The 17,225-nt window shown below is 40.8% G+C and overlaps 3 protein-coding genes across 4 annotated transcripts in view; 2 read left to right on the top strand and 1 right to left on the bottom strand.

Annotated features, from left to right (window-relative positions):
• Positions 1–2,952: 2,952 nt before the first annotated feature.
• On the top strand, positions 2,953–5,557 carry LOC113574167 (type-2 angiotensin II receptor). The gene is made up of 2 exons (XM_027004880.2): positions 2,953–3,374; positions 3,991–5,557. The coding sequence occupies exon 2, from the start codon at positions 4,032–4,034 to the stop codon at positions 5,109–5,111; it is 1,080 nt and encodes a 359-aa protein (XP_026860681.1). The 5' UTR covers positions 2,953–3,374; positions 3,991–4,031; the 3' UTR covers positions 5,112–5,557.
• Positions 5,558–7,510: 1,953 nt separating this feature from the next.
• sh2d1ab (SH2 domain containing 1A duplicate b) lies at positions 7,511–10,474 on the top strand. Its single transcript, XM_027004951.2, has 3 exons — positions 7,511–7,680; positions 8,011–8,071; positions 9,739–10,474. Exons 1-3 carry the CDS (start codon positions 7,544–7,546, stop codon positions 9,880–9,882), a joined length of 342 nt encoding a protein of 113 aa, XP_026860752.1. The 5' UTR covers positions 7,511–7,543; the 3' UTR covers positions 9,883–10,474.
• Positions 10,475–12,243: 1,769 nt separating this feature from the next.
• Positions 12,244–17,225, bottom strand: part of LOC113574197 (teneurin-1-like) — a 138,287-nt gene continuing 133,305 nt past the window's right edge. For both annotated transcript variants that reach the window (XM_027004950.2, XM_035532295.1), the window contains exons 30-32: positions 15,480–16,700; positions 14,820–14,962; positions 12,244–13,765 (exon numbers count right to left, since the gene is read on the bottom strand). In XM_027004950.2, coding sequence (XP_026860751.2) covers positions 13,007–13,765; positions 14,820–14,962; positions 15,480–16,700 — 2,123 coding nt within the window. In that variant the 3' untranslated portion in view covers positions 12,244–13,006. The remainder of the gene's footprint in view (positions 13,766–14,819; positions 14,963–15,479; positions 16,701–17,225) is intronic.

The raw sequence follows: 17,225 nt of genomic DNA, 5'->3' as shown, positions 1-17,225 counted from the left end.
TCAGGGCCAAGACACGGGGCAACCTGGAGAGATGCGCACAAAATTGTCCTCTTTTGCTGCCTGCTGTCAGCCCTGTCCATTTGCTGCAGAAGCACGGTGAGCAAACTGGATAAAACCCCTTTAAGTTGCCTGAGGAGAGTGGCGATGGATAAAACGCATAAAGCCCCAGACCTGGCCCACGAAAATGAATTACACCCACACCCCAAAACACTTGTGGCTTTTCCCCATAGGCCGTGAACAAGTCCAATAAAAAAAAAAATAGAATTAAAGAAAGCGATAGAGCAGTGATATGGCACCAGCCCGCAGGCACGGAGCCAGGTCTCCAACACCAACCGTGCGCTCTAGCAGATATCAGAAGCTAAAAGTTCTAACTTCAATGCCTCAGGAGAGGTACCATGCTTTCCATGATGACTGCTGTCAGAGGAAGTGTCTGCTGGTGATTTGTGGAGGGGTGGTGGTTCAGCAGACCACAAAAATGAATATAAATTTTACTGTAAAGCACTTGCTTGTCCAATTCGCAAACATTAGCAAAGTGAATCAGCAAACAGTCCTCCTTGCTCATGCCTACCTTAGCTATGGTGCATGGAACAAGGTTGATGGGAGAAAAGGCATGCGCAGTCAGTGGACCAGCTGATGTCTATAGGTTAGCATTACTTAACTATTGGTAATTAAATATTTATAAGGGTCAAAAGCTTGCTAATCCTAACCTTAACCTTATCTTTAACACTTACCTGTTGCTCTAACTGTGGTTAAGCCACATTCATCCAGTGGTGCTGTTTGAAGAAGAATTGTATGGTTTCAGTGCCACTTCAATACAAATAACTAAAATCAATGAGTAACTGTAGCCCTATAGTTGCATAATTTAAGGCTTCTTCGATCTTTCTGTGAAGAGATAATCCTGCCACCAAGTTTTCTTTAAGGATGACAGGAGAGGCTAGGGGTTTGCTTTGCTCTAAAATTAATATGACACCTGCAGGTACAACAAATTGTAATTTGTTTATTTGTTTATCTATTTTCAAACTGCTTTCTTTGCATGATCAGTCTTGGTAAGCAAGGTTGAAAACTTTGCATGGGATGTGTCTTTAAAAGCTATTTAAATTAATGCAAACCAAATGTAATGAAAATGGTCTGGAAAAGAATAATTGTGTCTATCACAAAATACTTTGACTTATTTAAGTCAACTTATTTAACTTATTAAGTTGGAGCATTTGGCTGCAGCCCCCTCAGGGTCAGCTACCCTTATTCCCTCATGTATTCTCTCTCTCTCTCTCTCTCTCTCTCTCTCTCTCTCTCTCTCTCTCTGTCTCTCTCTCTCTATTTCTCTTTTACCTCTCTGTCTTTAACCAAACGTTGTCTTCCCACATCTAGCTCAGTAACAGGGGGTGGGGGGTGGGATGTGACCAACCATGGGCTGGAGATGTGAAATCGGCACTGAAAAACAAACATTCCTGCTTATCACTAAATAAAAAGAAAAACAGAGTGTGATTATATAAGCAGAATGTGTGCATGGCCTGCAGACCCTTACTTTCCCATGTCTCTGGGGCAGGCCAGAAGACAGTGTGCTGAGGGGACACAGGATGGACGGACCTTGCTGCCGTCCCAACTCGGGTCTCTGCCCCACTGCCCCACAACGCATGACTATTTTGGTCCCTTCCGCTCCTGTGTGTATAAACACGCCATGCATAGTTTAGGCTTTCTGAGAACTGGGTTTTTGCCAAAATCTCTTTCATCAGCACCCCTTCAACCTCATAGTTCAAAAAGACACTTTGTAGATTAGATAATATTGCAGAGAAATATCTCCAGTTAAAATAACAACCACCAAGTTAAAGGTGACCTCTTCAGGGTTTAATACAAATCGCAGAAATGATGAATTTAAGAACACTCTGAGCCTGGTGTATGATGTTGAATTGATTTGGGTTCTGTGATTTTCTGTTTGTGATGTTTGGAGGTTCACACAGGCAGTCTGTTCAATCCAATTGATATTCAAGAATGAATAGCTCCCTTATTCCTCTAAATGGAATGCATCCAGTCTATACAGTGGTCTGAAAACTGCTGCAGGTGGTGTACACAAAATCAAGGTGACTAAAATCAATGAACATACACATTCAAAACTAAAACATATCTAGCTTTCACTATTTAGCTGAAAAGATTGGGTCAGACATTCAGTAGGCGTTCCATTTATGCCAAGCCTGTAGAAAATAAAATGCAACCTTTCATAATATGTGTTTTATACAGGAAGGCTTTTGTGTACTAGTCAGACTCATAAATGTTAGCTCCAGGTCAGTATATGTAAGATGTAACCCATATGAACTTTATGCCTGCAAGATAAACCCACTTCAATGCAACACATTACAATCACAGGCTTCATGATAGCTGTTTCTATGTACCAGTTACCATGTAGTCCGGTAAAGAGTGCTGGAATCATTGTTGATAACCTGCTAGATAAAGGCTCAAGAAATGAAAAAGCGACCTTTGATTTGTGTTTGATAACAGGAACCTCTGCATTTTCTGCACTCAGTATTCATTAGAACCAATATCATGATTTAGTGTCATATCTAAGTGTCCTTTTTTTATCCTTTCATGTTGAACAACAGCAAAGTATATGTTCCTTCTGAGAAGACACAGCATGCAAGCAAAAGGTATTTTGTCCTCATTTATATTGCTCAGAATTATAGAATTGGTGTTTTTGTTGTTAGTGGTTTAAAATTATGTGGCGGATGGATGAGTAACCAGCTTCATCAGTACTTTCACTCATTATTGATCAAAGGCTTGGTGCTGTAACCAGACTCATGGAGGTAAACCCAACCTTCATTAAATTTCCAAGGAAGCTTTAATGAAAACCACTGGAGGGAATCTGCCTGCCTTTACCCCAGCCTGCTTGAGTTCACTTCCTCTGCACTTGTGCAACTCTTTCACAATTCACACTAGAATGGGAGGAGAAAGTTCCATTGTAATTGAGCTGACCAATGGCCCATCTCCAGAAGTTTGGCACAGCATGCAATATTGAATCTAAGGTTTCTTATCTCCCAAGATGCAGCCTGGCTGGTGTGTTAGTTCTGCCTCTTTAGCCGAAAAGCATGGCCGTTTGTCATGCCGTTAGACAGACAAACTGGGCCTCCACCCGAGGGGAAAGAACTCTGACATGCCGATTTAATTTCAGTGGCGATTTCCGTCTCCCCCAGAATGTCTCAGCCAGGCTTAGTGCAGCCATGGAATGGGGTGAAATGACATGTTTCCTCCTTAGGCCACCTCTGGCATGTGTCCAGCTGTGCGTTAAGCATGGTGAATCCCCCACAAGGGGGCCTAAAGGGATATAAAACTCAACAAGGAGCTCCTGGTTTCCTCACATTGCTCAAGGACAGAAGATCTTCAAGGTAATTACCTTGCAATCTTAGAATCTTGCAAATCAGTGAGAACCCCATAGCAGTGCACCAACTTAGATGTTTTGTAAGGACCATGCAAATCATTTTATAGATATTAGCAAGAGATGATATGTTTTAGCAATAGCTTAGCAATATTTAAGATTTTGTTTTCCTCATGGCATGTGTACAAAGGCTAAAAATTTTGCTTTAATTGTATTGCTGAACAATTATCAGGTTATTCCTCTGTCCATTTATATTTAATTTGTAGCTCACTTTATGTTGCCTAACAATAATGCATCACAGTCGATAAATTTGTTGCTTTGGTGGTTTAACTTATTGATTTATGAATGTACAATGTAAGATTTATTAAGAAGAGATTACACTTGCATGCTTTATTAACACCTGAAATCTAATCTTGACACACTTTGGCAACTTTCTAAAAGTTTTGAAAAATGAAAAATAAAAATGTATGAATTGGTGAATAGGTTTTTTCAAATGTATTTGCTTATTTATTAATTAAAATATTTATTATTATTTAATACATGGTACCTGCAAGAAAGATGTTCACTGCAGGATTGCAGTGTTTAAAACATGATTTTAACTTATACCACTTTTTTCAATTGTGTAGAACTCTCCAAGTCTGGAAGAAGTAGCAGTCAAGATTCCACTATGGCAGGATTGCTTAATATCAACATTTCTCTTAAAAATATATCACTGGAGGAACATGAACTGCTTCCTACTTGCCAGAAAAGCTCTCCAATCCGACACCAGAATATTCTAATCCCAACCATCTACAGCATCATCTTTGTCCTGGGCATTATTGGAAATGGTCTAGTGGTGTTTGTCCTTTGTCACACCTCTAGCCGTAAGACAGTGGCCAACACGTACATTCTCAACCTTGCACTGTCTGACCTGCTCTTCCTCCTGAGCCTTCCCTTTTGGGCAGTATATTACTCATTTGATTATGACTGGATCTTTGGCCAACTAATGTGCAAGCTGTGTGGCGGGCTGTTGACCCTGAATTTGTATGCCAGCATCTTTTTCATCACCTGCATGAGCATGGATCGTTACATGGCCATCGTCCACCCTCTCAAGTCCCAGAGGTACAGGAACCTATGCAGAGCCCGGCTGGTAAGCTTGCTGGTGTGGACAGCTGCAGGTCTCAGCACCGCCCCCACCCTGGTGTACCGTGACACTTTCCACACTGGCCATGTCACAGCCTGTGTGATCCATTTCCACAGCCACAGCTTATTTGTGGGGCTGGCTTTGATGAAGAACATCCTAGGCTTCCTGCTGCCCTTCACCATCATCACCAGCTGCTACTGTGGCATCATCCGGCACCTTCTTGCAGCTCCAGGGCCGGACAAGAGCACCAGCAACCTGGACAAGGTCCTCAAGATGGTGGGCGCTGTGGTGTTGGCATTCTTCCTTTGCTGGTTCCCCTTCCACATGCTTACCTTCTTGGATGTGCTGGTTAGCCTCAAGGTGGTGGAGGCCTGTGGCGTGGGTCAGAGTGTCAGCCTGGTGCTGCCCTTCACCATCTGCCTGGGCTTCTCCAACAGTGCCGTCAACCCCTTCCTCTACTGCTTTGTGGGCAACCACTTCCAGGAGCAGCTCGGAGGCTTGGCACAGACACACGTCTCTGGCTTGTTTCAAAAGAGAGGCTCCTTTAGCACCCGGCTCAGCTCCTTCTCCAGGAAGCTGAGTGACCTCAAAGATCTGGCAACTCCAGAGAACGGTACAGTGTGATGGCATATCTTGGATTTTAAAGTGGAGTGTCATAAGTCCACTAATTGGCAGATCTTTCAAATGGATTCTCTCTATGCAGCTTGGCCTTTATGACCAGCATTACATCAATTAAACACTTGTATATCTGATCAAATTTAGCATGGTAGACCAGCAGTGACAAAGAGCACTTACTATAGAAATATTGAGCTATTGAGCATTATTGACTATTGAGATTGGTCATGCTTTTACTCCTAATTGGTATGGACTAAATTAGTACATTTCTTAGATTTTTAAACTCAGTATGTGATTACAATAACTAAGGAGATCAAACCATATCAGATTTTTTTAATATACAAAATATGCAAATATGTTGTATAGTCTGTAATGTGGTATGACATAAAGCTATGTTACTATTGTACTGTATAGTCCAAAAATGTACTGAAATAAATGTATTTTTTTTCATTTTTCACTATTCATTTGGTTTAAATAACAGCTGTTATCAAACTCCCTGGAAATCTGAATTCCTTCAAGTGGAATGACAGTAAAGTACAGGGCTCAGCAGATGGTATATAAACATGCCACCCCCTCACATTCCTCCAGTTTTGACCAGAAGTGCAGAACATGCTTGTATTAAACAATTTCATGCTGTGTTTCACGTCCTTATCTCAGTTGTGTTTGCTCTTAAAAAGACCCTCAGGAAATCATATTAATATTGCTCCCCAGAGTCCAGTGCTTGAGCAAGTTGTGGCCATCCTCCCAAGTTTAGTTGTTGAACAATTCGAAATCTTTTTAATTCTTGTGCTCCATTAAATGATGAATATTCTTATAGTATTCTGCACTGCTTATTTATACTTCTACTGTTTTATACTGCTTATATGAATTGAAATAGCATGATCAAAAATATCACATAAAATAATACATGTTCAAAAAAAAATCCCCCACAATCCCCCACCCCCACTTATTCTATAACAACCACCAGAGGGAGACATTTTATAAAAATTGTATGATTCAGCCATGGGTGCATCTCATCTTTAGAATAACTCTTGTCAGCAAAGGGTAGAGAAAAGCACAATGTGAACATTAAATTCGATTTTTTCATTAATTCATTCATTTAAGATCATCACATGTGGGAGTGCCACCAGTTGTTTTCAACCAAATAAATTATACTGGCCATCTGCACCTGAGGTTGGGCTGTGTCTCCCCCTGCCCCCCCACCCCAATAAAAACATGAGGGTAAAATTTGAAAATGCTGTTTTTCTTTCAGCTGTCAGCTGGGTGAACTCTGAATGACCTCTTTACACAAGAATAAATATACAGTATAAGTGTGCATCAATGTGAGTTAACCTGAAAGGTTAAAAAAAAAATCAGGTTTTTATACCATGTTATGGACTTGTTTGAGAACACTAGCTTATCAAGAAATCAAATTTGCAATTAGAATGCATATTCATTTATATTTATCATAATTACTCCATGTTTTTCTTTTTTTAAAAGGCAAAATGTGTCTTTTGGCTTCCCATATTGAAAAACAGGCTAACCATTAATAATAATCATCCTGTGAAATAATCATCCAGCTACCCCTAAAATTACTGATTCTCCAGATCACTCAGAAATCTAGCTACAATAAATGTTTTCAGACTCATGGAAAAGGCTGCAAAACTGCATATAGGCAATAGTGTGAATATGATACGGTGATAAGGTTATGATGTAAACATTCATTTTATGAAAAATCCTCAGCCACAATATCATTCTCATATCCCTCAACCAGTCTCAACCACATTCATGTCTTTGATCCAGTTTATTTCCCCATGACAATTGCTAGACTGTTTCTCTTCTCAAAAACATTATTTAAAATTAATGCTACACTCTTTTTCCTTGGGTGAGATTGGCATCGCTGTTGGTTCTATGGTTCTAATGTCGTGACCTCAAAGTGTGCACAAGAGTGTGGCTTTGGTAAAAGAAGAAAATATGTCTTATATAAATACTGACTATTTTAAATAGCCCTCTATCATACATCCACTATACATCAACTTTCAGTCAACCTCTCTACCATAAATCAACTTTCATTTCAACTACACAGCAGAATATCAGTTCTAAATTTCAAAGTGATCATGATGTATAGGCTGCATAAAGTGTGCATCACAACATTTCTTACAAGTGGTTGGAAAAAGTATTCAGCTTCTGCTCCAAATCTCTGCAACAAATTTGCAGCAAATCTTGAAAGCACTCTGCATGACTCCCACCTTTGCACTAGGTGACAAAAGAAGGACCTGTCACAAATCATCATGCACTTAACTTTTTTAACTGCCATTTTCCACACGTACGAACCATTCTTGCGGAAAATGTCTCTTTTGTCTCTTGAAGCGATTTCCTGCTTCTTTCATCATTTCCTGTTCAAGGAACAAATACCACTTGGTGCATTTGAGGTATGTCAGAGAAGCAGTGCAAATGACAAGATGGAATCGCTATCTGTTTATCATGGGGCCATCAGTCGAGAGACATGTGAGAAGCGTTTAGGAGAGGCAGGCCGTGATGGCAGCTACTTAATCCGAGACAGCGAGAGTGTGCCCGGGGCATACTGCCTCTGTGTTCTGTAAGTGTGTAATAAACTTGCGTAGAGCCAGACGTATTGTTCTTTGAAATTCCCTTTTAGTATCAGCATAATAGAGCAGCAGATGAGCTACTTTACATGCCATTTGCTAATTAGGAAATTTACCCAACACATGCTTATTGCTTAATTAAATTTAATCAATTAAATTTAAATTTAAATAGTATCATTTCTGGTATTCTTAATAATAAATTCAGTCTTTTGGGCTAGGTTTATGAAGGTTTGTTTGGTTCAGTCACTGATGGGCTGTGGCAATCTTGCGCATGTTTGAGCTCTTGTTTGAGCTTAGTCTGATCTGGGCTGTATTATTGACAGGTGCAATGGCTACGTCTACACTTACCGGGTACAGCAGTACAGTGGCTCCTGGTCAGCTGAGGTGAGACATGTACTCAGTTTAAAGATTCCATTAAATATCTCATGCCTATTGGTTTTAAATGTTTATATATATATATAAAAGAGTATGGCTCACTGATGCTCTAGTGTTGTGCATAGTTAGCTCATTTTGAAAATGTCCATAGTTTCTGTAGAAATGATTCAGAGGAGCACATCAAAGCTTGGCCTGGGCACCGCCACTAAAACCTACATGCTACCTGTAAAGCCCATTAGATCAAAATCTCTGCAAGGCTTTTTGTTTTTATATTTATAAGATCTAAACGAACGGTCTTTAATCACATTGAAGATTTTTTTGGTTCAGAGCCCAATGACAATGCAACAGCTGCATATAAATATGGATTCTAGATTTGACACAGTAACCTAGATTGTTTGCAATGCTAAAATGAATTTAAATATGATTTTTAAAATTACAAATATAAACTGTTTCACTACAGTGAAATCATGTGAGCAACCAGCATGTAGCTTGTATAGAAATAACTTACTCTGAATCAGCAGATTAAAAGATCAAAATAAAGAATTTAATATTGAAAAAATGCCTGTTGTACAAACAAACAAATGTATAGTGTAAACTGGTGATTTATGCATTAACAATGCTGACTACTTCTTTTTAAATCTGAGCTAAATGTATTTCTTATCTCAAACCAAGATGCCTAGTGAAAAGTTGCAACAACGGCTGTAGATCTGCATTTTATATATCATTTCTTGCAACTGGATATAAATCTCCAGTAATACTTGCCTGCATGAAAACCTTTTTTAGAGATTCAACAGACATTTTTTTTAAAACTCACTGAAAAAATGTAGACGTGTGATTTTAAGTAGGAAAAGATATCCAATGCAAAATTTACCCTATATGTAGAGTTGAACCAAATATGTTGCTTAGGTCTATGAGCCTTGTACTCAGGAATGATGAACCAAGAGTATTGCTAGCATTTTGTTGTACTGGTTGCAACTGGTTGCAGTGGATGCTTATGATAGATTGATAATTTTGTTTTAATTTGCACTAAATTTATTTTAGGTTTAGTGACAGATTTTTGACCAGAGAAAAATGACATGTGGTATTTCTGTCTGATGTTTCTATTACATCATGGTTGGGTTTATTAATATTATCACATTATTATTATTATTATTATTGGTGTTATTATTATTATTATTATTATTATTATTATTATTATTATTATTAATGTTGTTAAGCAAAGCATCTTGTTTCCCCTAGTTTAGTTTGCACTCCATGCTTCATTTTTAATTGTCTTACTGTTGAGCTTCATATCATCTTAAGTTTCATATCATCGCTTAAAAAAATAAAAATAGCTGCCCTCTCCGAATATCGGCCGACGACTACGAAAACCACAGTTTCCACAGTGCATCTATTGTGGTGGTCGTATTTGGGCTCACGTTACTTGCTAAAAAAAAAAGTCCCCACAACACCATAACTTGCCTATTGTACAAACACTTGCACAGCAGTGAAGACAACAATTCACTTATAATTTCTGACTGCGCTTTCAACGAACTAGTTAAGTGGTTAAATTTTGTGCACTGGTAGCATCACCAACTGTTTTGTGTGCCACTTGTGTGCTTTACATCATGGATTATAATTAGCAGGTATAACTATTAATGAAATAAAACTAATGACACTTTGTATTGATTTTGCAGACAGCGCCTGGTCATCAGAAACGCTTGTTCCGAAAAGTCAAGAACTTGATTAGTGCCTTCGAGAAACCAGACCAAGGCATCGCCGTTCCTCTTATTTACCCAGTCACTGTTCAGAATCGTAGCAGCAGTTTAGCAACGTCCTAGACACACCCCAAGCCTCCAGTCGTAACGGCATGCAAACTAACAAACTGAAGTATGCGTGACATTTCTTGTGGACTTTCCTCTGGATATGGTCGTCAGAATTGTGACCCTGGCTTCTGTTACACTCTTGCTATTGTCAGCCTTTAAAATACATATCTACATATGCATAGACTGTAAGTGGTTTAGATTTGTGTACAAATGTAGGCCCTGCAGTTATTGTTTTTACTTTTTAGTTATGGGTTTAAGGACAACCAATTCTAAGCTTAGCAACAACTTAAAAAAAGCTGAAGTAAATGTTGGAGAGAAGTATTAAAAAAGTAGAATTCGTTTCACAAATACACAGTACAGTAAGTAATACTGAATGTTATTCATTTGTCCTTCCTTTATGTATGCATGTACAATACATTGCCTTATATAATTGGCTGAAAATAACTATTTATTTTGAAGAGTTGTCTGCTTGCACTCTGTATGTTTACTACCTGCTGCTTGTGGTCATATTTGCCACAGGTCCTTCCTTTTTCTGTTATAACTAACTGAAAGGTCATGTGGAAAATGTTTAAGATGCCTGTAAAATAAACATGAACTATAAATTGAGGACACCGAATTTCCACCTTAAGATAACCATTTCTGGTTTGTCCTAATGTTAAGGAATATTATGAAGTGTATCTGAAAAATCTAATCAAAGTGTATCTAAAGGAAAAAAACAAATAGAAAATATTTTGATAGATCCCCCCCCAAAAAAACAACAACAAACAAACAAAATACAAACAATCAACCCAATCCAAAAAAACTTAACCACACCCTCCCACCCACAACTGTCTTTGGACTGAAGCCAATGGGCACAGTCGAATGATTTCTGGCATACAGTATCACATCAATCTGCACAGCACCCAGACAACCTCTGCAGGAAGAGCACCTTGTATCCTAGCAACAGCACTGTTGCCAATGTTGGTGCTTGGGAGCAAAATCAGCCTTATCGCTTGGAATCCAAAAAGGTCCATTTGTGGTGATTTTGCCACCTTATGGATATTTATGGTTTCCGACATTTACATCGAGACTTTGTAGGCTGTAGAGGTGGTTTAGCAGAGCAAATATCAGGAGTTGCACCGTGTTAGGGACAACGTCTGCAAAGAAAAGATGAGATGAGTTTTTAGCACACAAAGGTAGTTTTTTCAACTACAGTATATCACTGGCCACAATTAATTAATCTGTTAGAGACCGATTAAATTATCTCCACATCAGTGCAACAACACAGACCTAAAAAAAAAATAAAAAATCACACAGTAAGAGTACCTGCCCTAGTATAGTCTGATGGTAAACTAAGCAACTTTTTTATTGCTTAGTCACATGGCACGCTGCAGGTTTTAGCTACAATGGTAGCCAAGGAATTTCACTCTTAACCTTAAGTATTTCTTCTTAAATTCAAAAAGAGGATTCCTTCATGCACATTTTTATGATTCACGACCTACGGAGTTTGCCCACGTGAACCACACGGTCTCAATTTAGGGGGCCGACTTGCGTCCGACAGGTTTCCCGAGGCTTGCTTCGCCGGTCCGAGGTGTAAACAGCCAATGTCTCAGAGAAGGCTCTCCAGGATGCAGCCTGTGTTGCTCATTGATCAGGCGTGCGTTGTGCCCTTCGTCAGGAAGTCAAAGCACACACTTCATCTCAGGCTCTGCGAGTACCAACTGATTACAGTCCAATTAGCACAGGGGACCCTCAATGAGCCGTGGTATTTCCTTTCACGCATCAGGCATAACTCCAGCTGCTGCTTCAAACTCGTACATAAATAAATCAAACATGTTTAAGTAAAGGACTCTGCAGTCAATCAAAAAGTTGCTCAGCATTACTAACTGTGAATGTTTCTGGACCACATGAAAGAGCTTTCAGTCTGGTGCTTGTTCTCAACAAGCTTGAGATCGCAGATTGTCCCCTACTGTTCACTCTCACAGTGATTTCTAGTTGTTTAGTTGATTTTATTTGTCTCTGTCTTCGGTACAAAGGAAGTCTGGATGATCTTCAAGTGACTTTTGCCCACAGTCTAGTGCCACAGGGCCTAGGTGGACTTTCCCAGAGGCATTTATATGCTACATGCATCATCAGATCACCAGTAAGTACAGGCAGGGTGCTTCCCAAAAGCACTGTTATCTTTCACCTTCGAGTTAAACTATCTTTGGCCAAGCCTTGGGCGCTCCCGGTTGTGATACCCTGATGTCAATCAGCTGCAATATGCGTCACTTCTCACTGTAAGCAGGAAACAATAACGGAAGGCCGGTGCTTTTTCAGCTGCTTGCGTGATGAAGAGGAGAAAACCTAAAGCAAATTAAACATAATGATGCAGTAATTTACACATAATAGCTTTAATGAGCAGTGTAACTCCTTATACTCAGAGATTCAGGGCAGATAGATTCATAGCATGTATAATTTCTTGAAAAAACACTTTCATCTGCAGCTAGTCGTTAACAATATTAACACTCCATTTCTGATGACAACATATTTAAAATCATTTAAAGCACTTGCTATATACATCATTTCTAGTGCATATATACAATATCAGTTTCATGACAGCACTTTTTTTAAACACAACAAGTTCAGTGTTCAGTACGGCTTTCTGGATGACACGTTCTGAGAACATGTACAGCTCATTCTTTTAGATCATCATTAATTGACAAGGCCTCTCTTGCACAGAATGTAAACTATATTATGTTGAGGTGTACTACATATTGTGACAAAAAAAAGGGATTCCTCTTACAGTGGTACAAGGATGATACAATATCAATTCTATGTCACTGCTTCATTTCACCCCCACAGGCTCAGAAACATGAGGAGGGGTAAGAAACAATTACAGTACCATTTTTGGAGAAAACAAATCTCCAAATAGGAAAAGCTAAGCCACAGAAAAATAAAAAAAGGAAAAAAAGGCAAAAAAATAAAAATTGCTTGTGCCACTTTAGAAACTCCACCTGGAACAATAATAAAATACCATCATTTTGTCACAATTAAAGGCAAATAGGACTTGCTCCCCCCTCCCCCATTCTCACTTTGTAATAGTATAAATGGTACAACAAATCGATCTAGAAACAGGCAGTCTTTGGTGAAGGACCAGTAGGCGTCGCCTTATCAAGTGTTACCTCCGGCCTATCTCACTTTGTCTCATGAAGTGAATGTTGCTGGCGCTGTCGGCCAGCTCCAGATACTGCTCCACGGGCAGGACGAAGTAGCCGTCGTAGCCTGCAACTTTCCCACCTGAGAGCAGCTGCTGCCTCTCAGCCTCCGTCCACGGCCGGCTGCCCTCCTGCCCCTCCTGCAGGAGGCTCTGCTCTCGCGCCCAGGCCTGCTCTACTGCCCTCCGCCTGGCTACCTCCAGCACGTGCTCGCGGGCCTCCTCAGCCGAGGCACCATAGCGCACGTTCAGGCACAGTGCCCCCTGCTGGAGCTGGATGTCGGCCAGGCGCCTAGTCCTGCCGCCAGTTGACAAGGTCATCTGTGACACCGTCACGTTGACACCGTTCTCCAAGATACGTCCGCCGGCGCCACCACCACTCATGACGGCCAGGTCCTCTTCGAGTGGCCCGAGCTTGACGAAGTTGTGCGTGTCCCGCCCGTCGATGGTGAAGTGGAGACCCAAGAGGTACACGGCGCCATGCAGGATGGCAGCCATGCGGCGGCTATCCTCACTGGCGACACCGATGACATCCGCTGTTGCAATGCCGTTCTTGATGGCAAACTTTATGCCCTTGCCAAAGATGGAGGAAAAGGTTGAGAATCGGGGCACTTGACCTGAGCACTGCTGGAGCCGGCCTATGGGCTGGGTCATTGGTAGCCTTTCTAGGGAGATGAAAGATCTGAGCTGTCTCTGTAGTTCACACTGAATGCCTAGGACCACCTGAGAGCACAAACAGATACCACAGGGCTGAGTCACACATATCATAGAAAAATCAATACATGTATCCTCCTCATACATCTTAGCACAATGAGTCTAGCAAAAGTGTCATCTGATGCGGTGTAATGGGACATTACATCATGAGCACTGACCTGTTTTTGAATGCCTCCATAATACATATAATGGAAATCTTGTAATATCTACGGAATACAGACTAAAATGTGCACACTCTAGAAGGTGATGAATAAACAAAGGGTATAAGCCATTAACAAGCAATTATGCTTGTACTACCACATTTAATTCAGTTGTTAGTTGAAAAAAATCTGAAAAAAAAACTTCTTATTAAATTAGACATTGCAAGGAATGAACTTCAAATTGTAGCACTTTTAACTCCATAGACTACAATAGAAATCTAGATTTTTAGAAATCCGATAGTTACTGCCAGAATAGTTTGTAACCCTTTTGACACAAAGTGTGAAGTGCTTTTCTAGTGACATCTCTGCAGTGGCACCTTTCCCAACTCTACACCACTGACAACCAAAAAAGTAAAGCTATCGACTCCACTGTGCATAAGAAAAACAATTTCAAACCAAGCACTGTGAGCTTCTAAATGTGATTTACAGTATCGACTGCTGTATCTTGCATTCAGAGCTCTGTCCATGAATTTTGAGTGGAGATTATTGCCTTAACCTCCCCTCTGAGTTTTTGAATGCCAAAGATGCCACTCTGTCCTTTTGACTGTGCTGTACAATTGGAATGAATAGTTTTGATTTGTAGAACTGGAATTGGTACCAGCCATTTCCCCTGTATGACCTATGCTCAAAACCGATTATAAAAGATGAAAAATTAACATCAAATTATAATACCCCTGCCAAGTTTGAAATGTTCTTCTCAATACTGAACATGGTCCAGTGGATCAGTGTGTTATGTTTGGTCTATTTTGCTTACTGACAGGCAGGTGCAATGCTGATATCAGTAGATGCATTCATACAGGTGTGCGTGTGCAAACACACACAAACACACATCAAAACTTTTCCTCTAGTGCAAATATACCTACTTTGCTTGAGTCCCAGTCCTGGGTTTTGGTTTGGGTCTTCATCATCTCGTAGGTCTGTTCCATTCCAGCCACGTCAGGCTTAGGAAAGCCAGGCACAACGTTATGGAGCTGAAATCCAAACAGCTGGAGCCAGCTGCCAATATCTGCCCACACAGACACAGAAGTTTGCTGGCTCATAATGGGTCATCAACATAAAAGTACCAACATCAGATTTGCATAAAAATAATACAGCTTCCCAAAGATAATTCCACATTTGCTTTAGAAAATGTAGCACTACTTTTAGTGTTTTCATAAACTAGTTAAAAAAGAGTAATTTCTCTATGATTACAGTTGGATATCCATGAGTGATAACATCAAAATGCCTCTTTTTCTGCTCAGTTGTGATGTTCTTTGACCAGTCAGACTAGTCATCTAAAGAAAGCTTTGGATGACTTTTATAGAGAATACAGCAGTAGCAATAACTTATCTGTGCTGTTTTAAACTACATTACACAAAAGACCAATTAGATTCAAAGTTTAAATCACCACTTGGAGATTAAAAGTTCATTTAGCTTTAATGATTACAACAAGGACAGACTGTGCATGTCATTTTAGATATTTCAACGTTCTAAATCATTAATCAGTCACAACAAGAATTAACTAATCTTGAGATGTCTTTTACCTGTCGTGAACTGAGTGACCTCCTCAATGTTTCCCACTGGGCAATTGTTTTTAAACGCATAAAGATTAAAAGGCTTTGGGTTGGCACTGAGCTCGCTCCACAAGTTGTTATCGGGTGTAGTCCATCTGCCTGCCACCACATCGTAGTCCCTCCGCCCGAAATGCACCAGCTTAGTCATGGGATCATAAAGGCCGCCATGGAAACCGATAATCAGTTGGAAGGCTGGGTTAGTGTCTTGGTATATGTCCCCATAAGGGGTGTACAGGATTTCCTTCACAATCTTCCCCCTGCTGCTGAAGATGGCGCGTGGAGTGGCAGTGTTGTCGCAGGCCACATAGTACTCCTCACCACTGCTGAGCTCCATAGCGATGACGTGGCCCTGCAGGTCGTAATAGAGGGAGGTGATCTCCGAGCTGCTGTGATTGTACATGTGCGTGACACGAGTGGGGTTGGCCAGGTCGGCATAGAAGAATTGCAGGTGCTGGCCGTTGCTGGTCCGGCTCGCCACACGCCGGCTAAGGCCGTCATAGCGGTACTGGACGCTCTCTTCAGACACCTCATTGTACACCCTGGTCAGGAGGCCATTGGAGTTGTAGTCAAACATATCGTTGCCCCTGGTGCGCAAGAAACCATCCTCGTCCACCCTGTACTGGATCTCGCCCAGTCTGGTGATGCGGTCGCGGAGGTCATAACGGAGGGGCGTCAGCCTGGCGCTGGTGCCATGGCTCAGAAGGTTGATATTGCCATTCAGGTCATAGCTGTAACGCCACTGTGGGCGCTCATTCATCAGCACAGTCTGGAGCTGGCTGTCAGCATCATACTCGTATGAGTAGCGTGTGATGTTTCCGTCCACTCCAACACGGATGTCGCAGACAACAGTCCGGCCCATGTTGTCATACTGCACTGTCATCCAATAGGCGATCGACTTAAGGATCTCGTACTGTACCTCAATTACCTGGCCGTATGAATTGAAGATCTTCGTGTGCTTCATGGCATGGGTCGTGATGACCTGATTGAGGTCATAGTTGATGACGCTAAACTTGCCGAATTGTTCAATGCGTCCAGTGACATCTACGTAGCGGTACAGGTCAATGGGAAGTGGGGTCTCGTTTATCATGGCCTGCATGCTGGTCACGCGGAAATTGTTGTAGCTGTAGTCAAAACGAGCATTTACCAGGCCCTCCTCACTGAATCTGAAAATCTGGCGGCCAACAAGAGGACCTAGAAAAAAAGATGCAAATTAAATCTTGATGATCTTTAGCAAGAAAAGCATCAGTTTTAAAAATGTTTTTACCAGTGACATGAAGTCAAGCTGGCAAGCTTATGATGTGCAAACCCATCATTCCCTTGGTTCTAATGTCAAAGCAATATAGTCAAAGCATTTCTCATTAACAAAGTGCTCTCTTCATTCCTTGGGGGGAGGGCTTTTAATTCTACTCCATTCTTCAACTCATCAGGAATAATAATAACAAGAAACAACAGTCAACATGGGAAAAGCAATGTGCCTGTTAAATAAAGAACATTAAGTTTAAACACGCTATAAATCATGTTCTCAGTTCAAACAGTGGTGGCACATTTAACCCTTTTCCTTTTCCATGAAGAGCCACGGTACAGTTCATTTTACATGGTTCACTGGAGCCTGTGTGAATGAAAACCTAAAGTAACAAAAAGAACAGTAGCAAAGTGGAACCTCATCTGGTCACTGGATACAGGCACAGAGGTTGATTTCTGAGCCTTGTTCATCTA

Source organism: Electrophorus electricus, chromosome 12, assembly GCF_013358815.1.
Source record: "Electrophorus electricus isolate fEleEle1 chromosome 12, fEleEle1.pri, whole genome shotgun sequence".
In the NCBI taxonomy this organism is placed as follows: domain Eukaryota; kingdom Metazoa; phylum Chordata; class Actinopteri; order Gymnotiformes; family Gymnotidae; genus Electrophorus; species Electrophorus electricus.
Note: the sequence above shows the minus strand (reverse complement) of the source record. Positions and strands in the feature narration are given on the sequence as shown.